The following is a 16,979-nucleotide window of genomic DNA, read 5'->3' on the forward strand; positions in this document are numbered from 1 at the left end:
ACTATTATTCATTGTTGTATATATATCCCTGCTCTGCCTGCATGTAACCTTGATACATGAAACTGTTTCACTCCTATCACTTATGTACATATTTTGTTTTGATTTTATTGTATTGTATCGTGATTCGTGTACACTTCTGCTTTGTAAACGTATATGTTCTCATGCCAATAAAGCCCTTGAATTGAATTGAATTGAATTGAATTGAATTGAATTGAATTGAATTGAATTGAATTGTTTAATCAGATCATATTTTACTCTTGGGCTTGCATAAAACATATTGTCCAAAATGCTGCACAAAGTCAATTGCCTTCCATGTAATAATGTAACATTAACAAATATACAATCACACACACACTGCCCTACTCCCTTTTATGAATACTTAATAACATGAAAGTGGAAAAAAAGAAATAAACCTCTAAGTAATTCATCCACAGTAAATAGCATCAACAATGCCTCAAAGTAATTATGCACACTTGAGAATTGTACAAACAATGAAAGACTAAACGAAGGGAAACTTTTACAGAGACTTGGACTTTGATTTTACCATATCTTTTTATTCCTCAGTCATTCAAAAAGCATTGTGTGCCACCAATCACCATATTTAAATCAAACCAAAATAGACTCAAAGTAGTGAGATTATTACTACACTTCTGTTTTCAGTTAGCCAGAGAGAGAGAGAGATTGTCACAACAGATCTGGCAGAAGACAACATTTGGAAAGGGCAGGCTACGGATGAAGACGACAGCCTGTTTAATCCTTCATTATATGACGGAGTTGCACAGTGATAATAGCCAGTCTACAAAGCTCACAATGCGTCGCGGCGCAAGTATAAATGAAGCTTTACTGTACCTGGACCAAGGTCATTTGGGAGCCGAGGGCCAGCAGTATTTTCTCTGTTTTGGTGGGGTAAGGGTTGTCTCTGTGCTTGTACAGCCACTGTTTCAACGGTCGCGCCATGTCCTGCAGTGCCTGGCGCTTGTGTCGCACTTTCCCACCGTTCGGTCGACCCCTGGAAGAGAGGAACAGGTGTTTTCAGGCAAAACGACACTAAAACCCTGTCCGTTTCAGAGTAAATGTCTAATAAAATGCATGTACCCTTCAAAACAACTAATAGCGAAGGCTGGAAAGGGTTGTTTTTTGCCATATTCCCTGCCAGATAATTCATGAAACATAAAATGTAATGCCGTTATTAGTTTCATGGTGCATGTGCCTATAACAATGGTGTAATGTGTTTACTATCCACCAGCTCTGCTGTAGTCTGAGATAAGCCTATAGCTACCTATACCTCAATCTGCCTTTTATATTAACCTTATTTTCTATGTATACATTCTGTATAAATAGACTTTTCAATCTTGCCACCACTAACAGCTGCCCTCGCATTCACTGTAAAGGCTATATGCTCTGCTTGACAAACAAATATTTCAGTCAAAGTCTGCTAAATACTTTGTAAAGAAAAAACAGATTCAAGGGCTGTTAATTTCAGCAGGTAATTTAGAGAAGTACTGTGGAACTAACCATGTTGTACAGAACCAAAGTGAACACGAAGTGTATACTGGGATGTTCTCAGAATCCACTCGCCAGACCAGGGTCATGATACAGTACGTTAAATTAACATTCTTACACCGTACAATTTTCTCACCAGAAGCGCTATAATTAAGTTGAAAGACTGTGTGTGTACTCTAGTGTGTGTGTGTGTGTGTGTGTGCGTGTGTGCGTGCGTGCGTGCGTGCGTGCGTGCGTGCGTGCGTGTGCGTGTGCGTGTGCGTGTGTGTGCGTGCGTGCGTGCGTGCGTGCGTGCATGTGCGTGTGTGAAGGAGAAATAGATGGTCGCATGTCATCTTTCCTTTACAGCGTGTCCCACAAACCAGAAACACGTCTCAAGGAAAAACAGACAAACAAAAACATTTATGTTTTAAGGGGCAATTTTCTTTTCTCTTTTTTTCCCCCTTTTTTTTAAGGTTAAATAGAAGAAAAACACAAATCTATCAAGAACAATGTACTGTACTTGATCACACAAAGACACAAGGGCACAGTGAAAATCAAGACGTTAATCTGCTCTTCAAATGATAGAATTTAGCCATGCCTTTCAGCCAGATGCTGTGTTCATCTAATGTAGGTCTATACGTACTCACTAGTAGGGATAGGACGATACACGATATTATCGTTTATCGTGATAAAAAAACACTCACAATAATCGTATTGTGGAAATTTAATTTAATCCTCCGTTATGCACTGGGATCAATTCACCTTTTATTTGCAGAGCTGCATATCCGGTACCACTTAAACCCTCTATAATTGGTAAAAGGTACTTATACGTACTTGATACAGTCTTTTTTTTCCACTCTCTATCAAATGTCTTTGCCAAAAGATAGCAGATCTACAAGCTCACATGTGAGCTTGTAGATCTGCTATTTTTTGGCAAGTGTTCCGGCCCAGGATAATGGATTTTGATTATCGTGATAATATTGTAAATCGTGATTTCTTTGGTCACAATAATCGTGATGTGAAATTTTCACATCGTCCCATCCTTACTCACTAATCTATCAGAGTGCAGTGAAATCGTTTTTGTGTGTATGCCTCTTGTTTTGGCTATTAGGCTATAAAAGATTCAAGTTTGAGCTGAGTTTTATGGATTTGATTGATTTGCATCTTAATAGCTGCAAAACAAAGCAGTAACCTACATTTGCCCTAAAAAAAGACAACATTCCAACATAAAGTCTTACATAAAGTTAACATTATTATGATATAATAATTAGTATTATTCTTTTTGTTTAGTTTCACCTGCCTCCAGTTGGTGAACCTGTAGATGTCAGTATGGCTCCGCGCAGCCTCTCTCCCTCTATCGCCCCAAAAAGGCTCCTACTGCTGCACATGTCACATAGTTTCCTCTAACCTCAAGCCTGCCTGAGGTTCGTGTTCTACAAATATTTTCCTTGTAATCTAGATCTGCATGAACATCCTAAAGAACATTTTGACTCCCGTGTTCCTGGATCCTGGCAACACGCGCACGCACGCACACACACACAGTCACAGCCCACCGCCACGCACGCCTAGTAAAAGTGATATTCTTCATTAGCATCGATACTCCCCCCCGAGGTGGCACCTTAAGCCACTGTGGTGGTACACGCAGGCACACACACACACACACACACACACACACACACACACACACACACACACACACACACACACACACACACACACCAAAGTTCAATCGTTCCAAGCCGAGCTAGCCGGTCTATAGGATGTTTGCATAAGTGCATGGACTTACGTTTCACAGGATCCCGTTTGATTCGATGTTGTTGCATGCATCCGAGCAAAAGGCACTACTGTAGGCTACAGTCTGTAAATAGTCTAAAATAAACACGCAAATAACACCATAACATGCTGTTTTCCTCTCTGAAGAAAAGAACAACATATAGGGGTCTATATGACTGACTAGACCACACATAGAGCTGAGGGGCCAATGTAGTCCCTATTGGAAACAGATGAGGGTCGACCTTCAAAAGGCAACAAAGTCAGATGACCCACTTATTAATTCCAAGATCAGCCGTGAACATCAACAGGCACACAAGGATTACTTACAACTTAATGTATTTATTTAGTAGTCAATAGCCTAAATGTTTATGTGTTGCAGTGATTATACCGGTAGACGGTAGACTACACTCCAAGTCTCTGCTTTGATAAATGTACCTGCATGTTTGATTTCCGTATAGACTATGCCTACTTTAGAACACAAAACCATGTTGTTGCTAATGAATGCCATTGGAATTCAAGTGGATAAGGTTACTGTTACAGTAGATTGCATTGTGCGTAAAAGGCAAAATACGCACAGGTTACAAATTACTGAGAGTCATTTTAGTCAGTTGCATGGAGAAAGTCATTCCTGAATTTTTGTTGCATATTTCAGGTGGATATGTTTTATTCTAATGTAGGTCTATATACACACAGCACAGCTCTATCAAAGTGCATGAAAAAGTTGTCTATGTTGTCCACAATTGTCTGTCCGGTTCAAGGTGACACATATGGCTATACCTGCATGTCCCAGACTGTGACTGATGCAGATTTTGAATTGAATTGTCCACACATATACGTACACACATACCCTGTTTTTATTCTGACGTAGTGTGTAAATCAGTGGTGGAAAGTAGCTACGTGTACTTAAGTATAATTTTGATATACTTTACTTGAGTATTTCCAATTTCCAATACTTTTACTTCTACTCCACTACATCTCAGAGGCAAATATTGTACTTTTACTCCACTACAATTATTTGAAAACAACTTTAGCTCACTTCAGCCCTATACACAAAATAGCAGATCTACAAGCTCACAATGCAGATCTGCTATTTTCAAAGGATTCTTATACATTTGAAAACTTGAAATGGGACATTCTGCATAATGAGTAGCCTTCTTTCTACTTTTTGTCCTACTTTGAGTACATTTTGATGAAATTTGAATTCCGGAATTTTACTTGTAGAGTATTTCTACATTGCAGTAGTGATACTTTTACTTTTCCTCCACTGGTAGTGTGTAAATTGAATTGTCCACACATACCCTGACCGCCTGTGTCTGATGGCTGAGTTGTCTTTGATGACCTGACTGCTGGAGAGAAGGTCTGGATGCTGTCCGTCCATCACTTCTAGATAATTCCTGCTGCTCCTCTCCACCTCCTTCGCCTTCTCCTCGAACAGGACCTGGCTGCTCAACTTGTTGAACACAATCGTATTCATCTTTGGATAGATATTCCTTCGTGCTCTCTGCTGCGTAGAAAAAAGAACGGCCACAGACAGCGCGCTCATTCAAGCTTCCACGGCAGCGCGGTGTCTGTCCTGTGAAGCAAGTGGAATAAAGGTGGATTATTTTATTTTTAATAGCCCAAAACCACAGTCTTTATTGATTATACAAGCACAGGAAACGAGTGACAATTTCATTAAGTAACTTAGAATGAATTAAATCCCGCATAAGAGGCTACTGTCAATTCAAATGCATAGGCAAATAGGATTCATGTTTGCATGGACGAATCAATAAATAAACACCGTGGAATTATAGTTGCGACAAATATATGAGGGATATTGCAGTATTACACTCCAAGTCTCGGCTTTGATAAATGTAGGCTACCCTCATGTTTGATTTCCTAGTAATGTTGTTGTTAATAATGCCAATTGGAATTGAAAACAAGTGGATACGGTTACTGTTACAGTATTGCATTGCGCGTAAAAGGCGTAATACGCACAGGATGCAAATGAGAGTCATTTTAGTCAGTTGCATGGAGAAAGTCATTCCTGGACTTTTGTTATTGATTTCAGGTGGATATGTGCGTAATGATGACATTATCTGAATGGAGGAGCTGCAACGCATTCCATATGCCATCACAGGTTGCCATATCATATGAAATAACTGGCGTAAACAGAGATCTCTGTCTCATCCCAGCAGTTTATTCTGCTCGCTGTACGGTAGCTGTTTTCATACGAACGACCACCAGTAGCTACTGTATAAAAGGCTACCATGCACGGGCACAACTCTAGCCTTTTTTCCCCATCTTTCATTTACAAGGCACATGATATATAACGGTTCCACGCTGGCCAAAACAAAAATCCTATAGGATTCTGATAGAAAGATCCTATTGAAAATCCCATTACAAATCATATAGGCATATATAATTTTGGAACAAATCCTATTGAATATTTTCTTATAGGATTATAATCCTATAAGAAATCTAAATTTAGAAAATCCTACAGTGCACGCTATAGCAGTAAATCTAAGCCTACATCATGGGTTTAACTCCAATGTCACGGGATACGATACGCGCATTATAGCAGGTAGTCTGTAGGCTAAGTGCCAATCATTACGGAACAAACTTAACAACGTTACATGATAATGTTCATTAACAAACCACATAATCTAACGCCTCGGTTGCAACAAGTCATTCTATGAACACTGACACTAAAGTACAACTGGTTTTAACTTGTGTGAACTCCTACCTGCTGAGGAGCGCCCACTGCTCTGCTGTGTACAATAATAATCCTCATTCCCCGCTCACATGTTCCCTCTGTCCGGACAGAGATCAGACTGCGCTCACACACACACCAACACTGTGCTGTGCGCACCACGCTCTGCCTCTGCTCTTTATCCAGCCCGCACCCGGGACTCTGAATATCTCACCCTGATCATGTTTCCCTGCACGGGGCCCGAGCCTGCGAACATAAAGTTCATGTTTAATGCCTGTTCCTCCTCGGCTCTGCACCCTGCAGGCTGCAGCGTATAGGTAGAATATCCTCCCGTCTCTCTGGACCAGTTGTGGAAAAAGTATACTCACATTTTTGACTTGACAAGTAGCCTATAATTAAGTAGGCTTCCAATACTGCAATGTAGAAACTGTTATGCTATAAGTAAAAATCCAGTAATCTAAATGTACTTGAGTAAAGTAGGCCTAGGCTACAAAAAGTATTGGTAGGCCTATTGAAAATATACTTAAAGTATAAAAGTAAAAGTAGGTCTACTCATTAGGCATAAATTCCATATCAAAAGTTTTCAAATGTATAAAAATCTACTTGTTGTGAGCTTGTAGATCGGCTATTTTCAAATGGCCAAATGCCGTGCATGTGATAGAGTTATAAATATGTATTTACCAGTAAGACGCCCTAAGGGCAAGAAGGGACCTCGCCCTAAAGGGCACGCATCCGGCTGGGTGACAGCAGACTGCTGGGCGAGCACTGGCGCTTTGGCATGGGATCAACTTTCCCTGAGTCTGCGTCCTTACTGTCCTAAAAAATTTAATATTGGCACTTTGGCTACGGGCACGTCCTGATGAGCCAAACGCCGATAAGGCAAACGCTGCGTTTATCGTAATAAATATTACGATTGCATTCACCACGGCTACGTAACTCGCGCATTGCGCCGCTTGCAATGTCGTGGACAATAACTGTGACATATAACCATTGTATTGCTAAAAATAAGGAGGCTACTCTGTCTGTTTCCTTAACGAGACAGCAGAAGATCACTACGGTAGGAGACCCGGGCAGTACATTTGCGTTTGCCTTATCAACGTTTGCCTTATCGGCGTTTGACTTAGAGGGATTTCCCCATTGGCTACAGTGTGTGCGGCCGCCTCTTTGTCTTTTAAAGACTATTAATAGGATCAACTTTGACAAAAATAATGCACAGATACCTGGTTGGTTGTTTAAGTTGACATCATAGATGTTTGATGTCACAGACCACAGGCGACTGTCCATATGGGCATAAAAGGGACAAGGACGAAATTCAGTTGCAAGTGAGGACGGAATTAATTTGTAACATCATTGTGATGTCAGAACAGGGCAGCTATATAATGCTGAGATGGGATGATATTGATGACATCAGGGTTCTCCATATATGGGCATAAAAGGGACAAGGACGGAATTCATTTGCAACATTATTATGATGTCAGACATGTCAGCTATAGCCCTATCCTTCTGCTGAGCTGGGATGAGGTGTAATTTGTGATGTCAGAAGAGTGACGGATGGACAGACAGACAGACAGACAGACAGACAGACAGACAGACAGACAGACATGAGCTGGAGGTTTTCATACTACGGTAATACATGTGCTTGCATATTAGGTAGCCAGCAGGCCTCTTGTGAGTCAGTTTTGTCTAAGATTAGATGTACTTTTCTGGCTGTGCTACCAACATTGTTTTGTTCTAATGGCTATGAAGATAGTAGCCTCTTCCGGAAACCATTTCATCTGGAAATCCTACTGGATTACGGAAGTTTGGATGTTTACTAGGCTATGAAGATAGTAGGTTAACCTCTGTTCTGTGTTCACAGTTTTGATGTCACAACAACCCTGGTTGCCCAGGGAACGAAGAACATTAAGCTGTCCACTGACGGCAGGCGTAAAAAACTATAAAAACATGTATCATGTGTTAACGGGAGAATTGATCTGGAACCATGCCTTTTCAACGCTTGTAAGATCTCTTTCCTGGTATAAATCCAAATAGGTCTACTATAATAACTAAGATGTTCCCTCCGTTTATTGATGTAAATAATTATTTCACTGACGGATAGATATGGGCAGGCCTGGAATTTTGTCACTTTGGTGTTGTACATTTTTTGAGCGGTGGTCACACCGTCTCCATAGAGTGGCCGTGTGTGTATCCGTGTATCCGTGTATGTGTCCGTGTATGTGGGTGGGTCTGTATGTAGCCTGCCCTACAGTACCTTTTATGACCACACATGTTAAGGGAGGGGCGCTGTTTTCAGGCCAGGCCAGGCACACACACACACACACACGCACACACACACACACACACACACACACACACACACACACACACACACACACACACACACACCCACACACACACACACACACACAGGGGGGGGGGGGGGGGGGGGGTTGGTGGGTAAGAGGGTGCTGTTGAGACTAGCCTGGGGGGGGGGGGGGGGTGACAGAATTCATAGATCTAGAACACATAGAATTCACAGATATAGAACACAGAATATGTACAGTACAGTTAGGTGGGTAAACCACCGCTCAGTTCACACGGGTGTGATTTTTTTAGGGCACAAAGGCCAAATGCCAGGGCAGGAAGGCCATCAAATAAAACAAGATTTTAGTCCATTGAAAGAATTTGTTGAATTTAAGGGTTGATAACAATCTGCAGTGAAATAGATAATTGATGGTATTTACAATCTGATTCATGCTCAGCCCTGCACCAATCAAAGTCACTGGATTGGTTTAAAGATGGGGACTCTGGGGGAGTTAAGATTTCAGAATCTCAACAAAAGACACTGGTGTCTTCATGACAAGTAAGAGACACCGGTGTCTACTGTCTACATATTCACAGGGACAGAGGAGAAAGTGGGAATTAAGTCAGCTGGGGCATTAAGGCCACTGTGGCCTCAGGTCATGCCATTGGTTTGAGGGGCACCAGGCCAAACTGAAGGGCAACGGCAGCCATGGCCTTCATGGCCTCCATGAAATTCCTGCCCTGGATATGGGGTAAGAAAAACAAAGCTACCAGCCTGGTTAATGCATGTTTTGTAATAATTAATGAAAATCTACAAAGTAAACTAAAGTTTTCAAATAAATGTAGTGGAGTAAAAGTACAATATTTGCCTCTGAGATGGAGAGTAGAAGTAAAAGTATTGGAAGCTGGAAATACTCAAGTAAATTAGCCTATAAATACCTAAAAAATTTACTTAAGTACAGTAAGTAAATGTACTTAGTTCTCTCCCGTCTCTGCCGGTCAACTTCCCATCTGTACAGCATTAGCTCCTCAGCTAAAGTTATGTTGGATTGGATTCTATTACACTTTTTTGAGGAGTGAAGTTAGATCTGGAGCAATAAGCGGCGATACAAGACCAGATCTGACAGCGTCTCTCACAAACCATGTGGATCCGCATGCCAATTGTGTTAACGTCCAGACAGACAGTACACATATAACAGCACGGGTGCATGGCAGCACTTTTCCCACCTTCATATTATTCACAATGCACTGTAGGCCTACTCTGTTTCAACATAGCTGACTTTTCCTGTCTTTCCGTGAATTTTCTATTCAAACCCCCCCAGTGCAGTGATTTGCAAAGTGGGGTCCAGCCATGCAGGGACTCTCAGGGTTTCTTTAGGTCAGGGGCCGGCAACCTTTTTGACATGAAGTGCCATGTTTAAATTTTCTTGACAGACATATCAATTAAGTTTAATTATGCACCACATCAAAATTAAATGCTTCCAACTTCGTCTTTTTCTTTCCCACAGGATGTAATGATCATTAGACTTTATAGAAGGGTTTGAATGCATGTCACATTATGTGCAGGATGTATTTGTATATTAGATGTAAGGGGACTTAATTTAACTGACTAAACTCTTTTTTATACTAGTAAGATGCCTCAGGGAGACATGTCTTGGCCATCTGGCCAGTGTTGTATATCAGACCGGATCGGATATACTGTATGGAGACCCCTGGCTGGTACCCATATATGGAGATCCATGTACTCTATATGGAGATATGCTGTGGGAGCCCAAACATGCTTACCGGTACTCAGTTATTCGTTATGTAAAAGTCCTATGATGTCTATGACATCTGACATCATACCCTTTTATGCACATGGAGATCCCTGTCTGTAGAACCAGCCACACAGATATGGGCTGTCTTGGCCATCTGTCTTGGCCATATATGGATTCTGTTAGTGTGGTATGTGGCCGATGTGGCCTCCATATATGGGCATTCCCATATGAAGTCCTGTTAGATATGGGCTTAATATTCATGACATCATGGAACTCCATATATGGGCATAATAGGGATTCTGTAAGCGTGACATCACAGTGAAACCAGAGTGTGATGTCAGAGCGGCAAACCCATTCTGTTAGAGTGGTTCCCCTGACATCACAGTGATGTCAGAGCATGATGTCAGAGAGGCAAACCCATAAACCGTAAAAAAGTGTACACGTCCAGACAGAGTCAGCATGTGCCATTTCACATACTAAACTGCGACCTTTAGTCACAATTAACATTTAAAATGAAATCAAACTTATGCTTGTGTGCCAGTGATCACCCTCCCCCGTGCTCCAATGTTAAAGGCAGAGTGCAGTAACTACCGACTTATTTGTGTCGCCCAAAGGTCAAATTAGCCTTCATGATATTGGGGGATGAGCAATTAGCTCAAGAGATATACAATCAGTGTAATATCACTTAAATGCCTTTATCTCATTTGGCTGATCAGCTGTAACACTTTTAAACCAATTTTTTGGTGAAATTCAGGAACGTAGTTACTGCACTCTGCCTTTGTAGGGCAGCATAGGTTGCCTTACCCCTGCTTTAGGTTGTCCCAAACGGCCCATATAGTCTACGGGTCCATTTGGTTCCATTTGCACACTCTCAGCGTCATGGGGGTCATTGATTTTTTAGTTTGAGAACCAGCAGCCTGCAGAGACCTGCATGACTTCATCATAATCAATCGCACAATAAACAGAGGTGACATTCATAAAATGCCACTTGAATGCCACCACCGCTTTACTTCTGATGAACCCTCTCATTGACTGTAATGAGTCCCATGAGTCAGTATAATCCAGAGGTCCTCAGCTATGTTCTTTTGGGTTTTATCCGAGGTAGTGATTGGAAAGGACATGATCTAAAGCAGCGAGACCTTATGAAGGGCAAGGGACCTGTGTAATTACTGTTTATTTGTGTTTATTTTCATTTAACGGGGGAAGTAACTTCTGCTAACAGCTTGTGCAAACACATATATGAATGAGTCAGTCATGTAATCACTTTAATTAAGGCCGCGCCAGGTTTATTTGCTCAAGTTATAACCGATATATAAGTTTGCCTTCTTCTCCTCCGAATTGAACATAATATGTTACCTGCTGTGACCTTGTTAAGTCTTTCCCTAAACATTTGCCAAGGCCCTTCCCTCGAGAATGGACGTTCACAGGAGTCTATCAATAGCATCCCTTTTATCTTAATCTACCACTTACCTCGCCTCTCGAGCCTCTGTTCTCACTCACTCACTTCCATAACTCCATCGCAGACGGTCTCTGGATGTCACGGCTGGCTGTACAAGTGTTTCAACAGGTAGACGCGCGCCATCAATCACAGCTCCCGGCATTCTGAAGGCCTGGTTAATGATGATGTTTGGAGCGGCTGGTACAAACTAGTACTACACATAATGGGTGACATGCTCCAGACAGCTCCGTTTCATCTTAATATTTAAAAAAGAAATACAATTTTTCTTTGGATTGGACTGACATGCCATTTCTTTAGTTTGCTATACCACCACAGGCAGAACAGCATTTTTTTATGCCTTTATTTATAGTGGAGATGGACAGGAAACAGGGAGAGAGAGAGATGGGGAGAGACTTGCAGTAAAGATCGTCAGGAACGGGACTCGAACACGCGATGCACTGTCAGGCAACATTGGAGCCTAGGTGCCCGGGCCAGCACTGGATGACCATTGACAAAATGCATGATATCAACATCACAACCTCACTAATATCGTGACTGCATATACAGTGATATTTCTCTCTACATTGCAGTCATGGGAACCTCAATTTTGTGCAATGCACGCACGCACGCACGCACGCACGCACGCACGCACGCACGCACGCACGCACGCACGCACGCACGCACGCACGCACGCACGCACGCACGCACGCACGCACGCACGCACGCACGCACGCACGCACGCACGCACGCACACACACACACACACACACACACACACACACACACACACACACACACACACACACACACACACACACACACATACACAAACTGTGCACTCACATAATGTAAACGATAATTTGACATTTCCATCCATCCATCCATCTTCAACCACTTATCCGGAATCTGGCCGCGGGGCTAACAGTTCCAACTGAGATTTCCAGTGTTCCCTCTCCTGAGCAACTTTATCCACTTCCTTGGGTGGTATCCCGAGTCATTCCCAGGCCAGTGTGGAGATGTAATCCTTCCATCTGGTCTTTGGTCTGCCATGGGATCTCCTCCCAGTGGGACATCATGGGGCCTTTTCCACCGGCAAAGAACCGGTTCTGGTTCTTTCTCCCGCATATGGGATGAACCAAAGTTGAGCTTTTCCACCGAGAACCGGAGTTGGTTCTGAACCGTAAAAGTTGGTTCCGAACAGGAACCACAAAATCCTTGGTTCCTCTGGTTCAATCATGGTTCAATCTGGTGGAAACACAAGCCGGTTCGCAAGAACGAACCAAGGTTCCAAGAAAGTTGAACCTGCACTGGTTCTGGAACCGGTTCTTTGCCGGTGGAAAAGGCCCATAGAGGACCTTCCTAGGAAGGCGCTCGTATTTTAATTCCCTATATCAATGCAATGTTGCAACCACAAAAGACTAATAGATTGCCTTATGACGCACGTTGTGAGCTTGTACAGTAGATCTTGTGATGTGAACACTTTGTGTGGACACTGAATAATGGAACAAAAGCTCTCCTTTCCTTGCATTGGCTGGTTCACCCATCGCTCACTCACTCACTCTCCCCTTGCACATGCTTCCAGGGGAGTTAATTTGTCTGTGGGTTTGGCCTGGCCAGACCGAGGGGTGTTTGTCATTACGGTTTTATTTCTTCGCATTCGTTACGTTTGTTTGCTCCTGGAAGGACTAGACCTATTTAGCTCCAAGACTCTTTTTTTCAGGGACGGCATCTGCTTTATCAGACAATTAACTGTTTATTTGTTAGAAATTAAACACCGCTTGCAGCAGGGCGGAGAAGGGAGGGCTAGCTGGCTGGGAGCAGATTGCATGTTTGCAGATGTAAGAGTTGGAACTTGTGAAACGTGAAAAAGCAGACATGCAAATTGACACTGAGATCAGCAGGGGAACATGCCATTTTCTGCCCGAGGATATTCTCAAAGCATCCATCATTCAGGGTGCATTAGAGAGTATTTGGCTGGAAAGGTGGCCATTACATGAAATCAGTGTTACATCAACACCTTATGCCATTACAAGCCAAATGAATTTTTAAACCCCAGGCTCTGCAACCCTAATCTGGCCCTCATTTAATTTGACATTTTTCACACCAGAGTTGGAATCAATTTCTCCATGTAAACCAAGTTGGAGTTACAGTACATGGCGGGGGCCACTTGTAAAGCCACAAGACCTATTTGTTCAAAAATAATTCGCCAGCCCTTGTGGAAAATGTGACTGTGATGGTAGCCAAGAAGCAAGGCTCTCAAGGTTGTTTAAAAATGACCCAATTAGTGTTTTTTGAGAACGACTTTTTTAAACATTTGGGACACTAATCAGAAAGTATAAACGTGCACCGCCTGTCCACACCTAATTAAAGCAATCAAGATGCAAACCAAATGCCATCAGAAGCTGCAACGTTTAGGCCTCAAAATTACAGTGGAGAATAATTGTATCTGGGAGCAGCAGTGCTCTTTTAACTCCCCTGTCCCGTGTTGTCTCTCTAAATATGGCCTTCCAAGAATATACAAATGGCTACTAAATAGCCACATATAGACTACTCCTTAGCTACTCCTTTACAGGGAGGAGCAGACAGCTCAGTATCCAGTGTGCTTGATGGATACAGCTGTCAGCTAACATGCTTTCAACGTGGACTGAATGTTAAATTCTGGATGCACTCTGGATCCAAGTTGGATTAAGTCAGACAAAGTGCACCTTTTTTGTGCAAAGAGACCCTCGCCAAGACCACTCGCTCATGCAAGAATAACAACAGAGGCGCGTCTGAATCGGTAATTTGTAATGCCAGCGTGAAAACTTTCAGTAAAATGTTTCGGTTATCCATATGTCATCGCCTCTATAATTCTGACGGTGCTATCTTTTAGTTGTTGAGTCTCCAGGTATTTTCTTTAGCAGACGGCTGAGGAGCTATTGAAGTATTTGGGAGGCTGACAGGCGGCGTCGGGCTGGACTGGAGCAGGGGGCTGATGCATTGCACAGAGGGAAAAAGGACATTTATTAATGTCAGATCCATAGCGGGAGAAAAACCATGATGAAAGTCGAGAGGTCAGAGAGAACACAACGTGATAGGCAGGTGACGTCACAGCGCGCCACGGTGGAAAACTGACCTGCTTTTACATAATATTGTTCTTATATTCGTCCGCAAAATCCAGCCCCGTAGCAACTCAGGTATGACACAGAACCGTACGGTGTGCTCCGATGGAAACGTGCTCAATCAGTTACACTCTTTAAATTTGATGTTCTCTAATATCTTGCTGGTGATTTGTTGATTTCGTGCTATTTCCTCTCGGTTGCGCTTCTCCCACGCAGGGCCAGAGTCATGATATCTTGATGAAAAGCCTAATGAAAACTTAAGAGGAGAATATCATTTTTTTGGTTGGATGCCACAAGGAGCTCTCAGGTTGGTTCACAACCCAGTGAGTGGAACTCTGGCTGGGCCTTATGGTTCACAGCTGTGCAGCTGGATGCATGCATGTGCCAATTCATCACTGCCTGGTGGTGTGTGAGGAGCTCTGGATTTTTGCGTGTCTTTACGTGACGTTGGCCTTATAGCCTGGATGTGTACTGTTACTGTATGTCAGGGGTATTCAACTAGATTAGGCAGGGGGCCACAAATGTAAAATCAATTGAAGTCGGGGGCCACAAGACTGTGACAACAGAAATGAACAAAAATGTTCATGGTTAACCGTTTGACCGTTTGTTGTTAGCCATATGTCCGATAAGACACAACAATGGACATACCGTATATGAGCATTAGGCTATGGTAACTTATTAGGCCCTGCTTCATACTGCATTTGTGCATTTTGGTGTTTTCTGTGCCTGTCCTTTATAGAGCACAGGCTTAGATTTTGATGTTAAGAAAAGAGGAAGTAGATACAGTATTTCACTATGTTCTACAAAATCTACATTGATAATTGGAAGTGTCTTTGTGGGGTAGAGGCAGGCTGGCAAGGTGAAGTGTTTACATCTTCGTAACATCTTCGTATGGATTAAAGGTTTTTGCTTTTATTTTGAGCACCCAACTGATGAAAGCACAATGTGTTTGAAGTGAATGATGATGGAAAAGATGGACACAATCCAGGTGAATTATTTATCTGGGATAAATGGACAACATCCACTCAAGACCCAGAAATGGTTCCAAATGGATGGATGAACTGCACTCAGAACTCATCTATTGAGCTCTTGTATGTTGCCGAGCTACCTAGCTCCATGGTGAAAAAAGAAATTGCTGAACATTCAAAATGGCCAGCCTGTACAACCAACCATCCAATAATTATAATTTGTTAAATTTATTTTTACATTGGAATATTTTTATGCCTTTATTGTTAGGACAGTAGATTGACAGGAAATGGGGAGAGAGATGGGGAGTGACACGCAGCAAAGGTCGTCGGGAACGAGACTCGAACCCGCGACACACTGTCAGGCATCAGAGCCTATGTGGTATGTGCCTGGACCGCTAGGCCAACGGTTGCCCCGTTACCGTATGTTGTTTTGTTGGCTATCAGCATTCCCTCTCACTCACGGTTGTAGTGAAAAGGAGTGCATTAAAGAGGGGGGCGCTCTCCATTCCGACATGTCGCCACTCCGACAGTGACTTCTTATTGTCGGAGTGGCAACACTTCCATAGAGGTTAGGGTTAGGGTTAGGATAAGAGATAGGGTTAGTGTCGGAATGGAGACATGTCGGAAAGGAGACATGTCGGAATGGAGAGATGCACTCCATTAAAGAGCTCAGCAAGGCTTCATAGCACTTAAAGCATCTTTTTGCAGAGTGAGGAAGGCAGTGCGCTTCCAGGTAAAGGTTTGCTATAAACTGCAGTCAACACAGTTGATTTACCCGCAAAGAGTAAATAAAAAGGACCAAGTGCATATGGAAGGCATTCGCCAGTTCGTTCTTTGGGATCTGGAAGGGTTGACCAACGTCAGATTTTCTCCTGTTCTAGTCGTACTTAATGGTACAAAAGTTCAGTGTTCTGATGGGGAAGCACTTTGGCAGGTAAACACAGCACAGGTTACAGCCGAGAGCCATTCCACTGCAAGTTCTTTGGCCCGCATGACAAGTTTCCAAGAGTTTGGCTACCATTTGTTCCACGCTGCAACAGGTACGTTTTCTATCCAAGAAGCCTGGTAAAGCCCTGCACGTAATACACGTGAGCAAAAAAGCCACAGCTGTCATGAGCAATGTAGGCATTATTAATATCGTTGAGGCCTTTATGGAGACGTTGCTCTCGCGGCCCTGAAACCCGACCCAGACGTTGCGGTATTTGCCCACTCATTTCTCTGTTTATTTATTGTCATGCCAGCTTGTTATTTACACTTTATGGATGGGAACGTCAGGATTCATTAGGGCAATGAAAGTGTTTACAAAAAAAAAAAAAAGAAAAGCTCCAAAAACCTCTGAGTAACGCAAGCGGATTACAAGACGGCACCTTAACCTTTTAACCCATTTAGAACGGGTACACATTATTTTGTATCATTATTTTATGCTTTAACTATTGAAAAATAGCAGATATACAAGCTCACAGCGCGGCACCGAGTGCCGCG

At 42.7% G+C, this 16,979-nt stretch overlaps 1 protein-coding gene across 1 annotated transcript in view; it reads right to left on the reverse strand.

Moving 5' to 3' along the window:
- Positions 1-16,979, reverse strand: part of odad2 (outer dynein arm docking complex subunit 2) — a gene marked incomplete at both ends in the record, with an annotated part of 120,891 nt that overhangs the window by 27,978 nt on the left and 75,934 nt on the right. Inside the window, 2 exons of the mRNA XM_080751841.1 lie at positions 850-1,009; positions 4,557-4,762. Coding sequence (XP_080607967.1) covers positions 850-1,009; positions 4,557-4,762 — 366 coding nt within the window. The remainder of the gene's footprint in view (positions 1-849; positions 1,010-4,556; positions 4,763-16,979) is intronic.

The sequence above is a fragment of the Nannobrachium achirus genome, assembly GCF_963921795.1.
Source record: "Nannobrachium achirus genome assembly, chromosome: 21".
NCBI lineage: Eukaryota > Metazoa > Chordata > Actinopteri > Myctophiformes > Myctophidae > Nannobrachium > Nannobrachium achirus.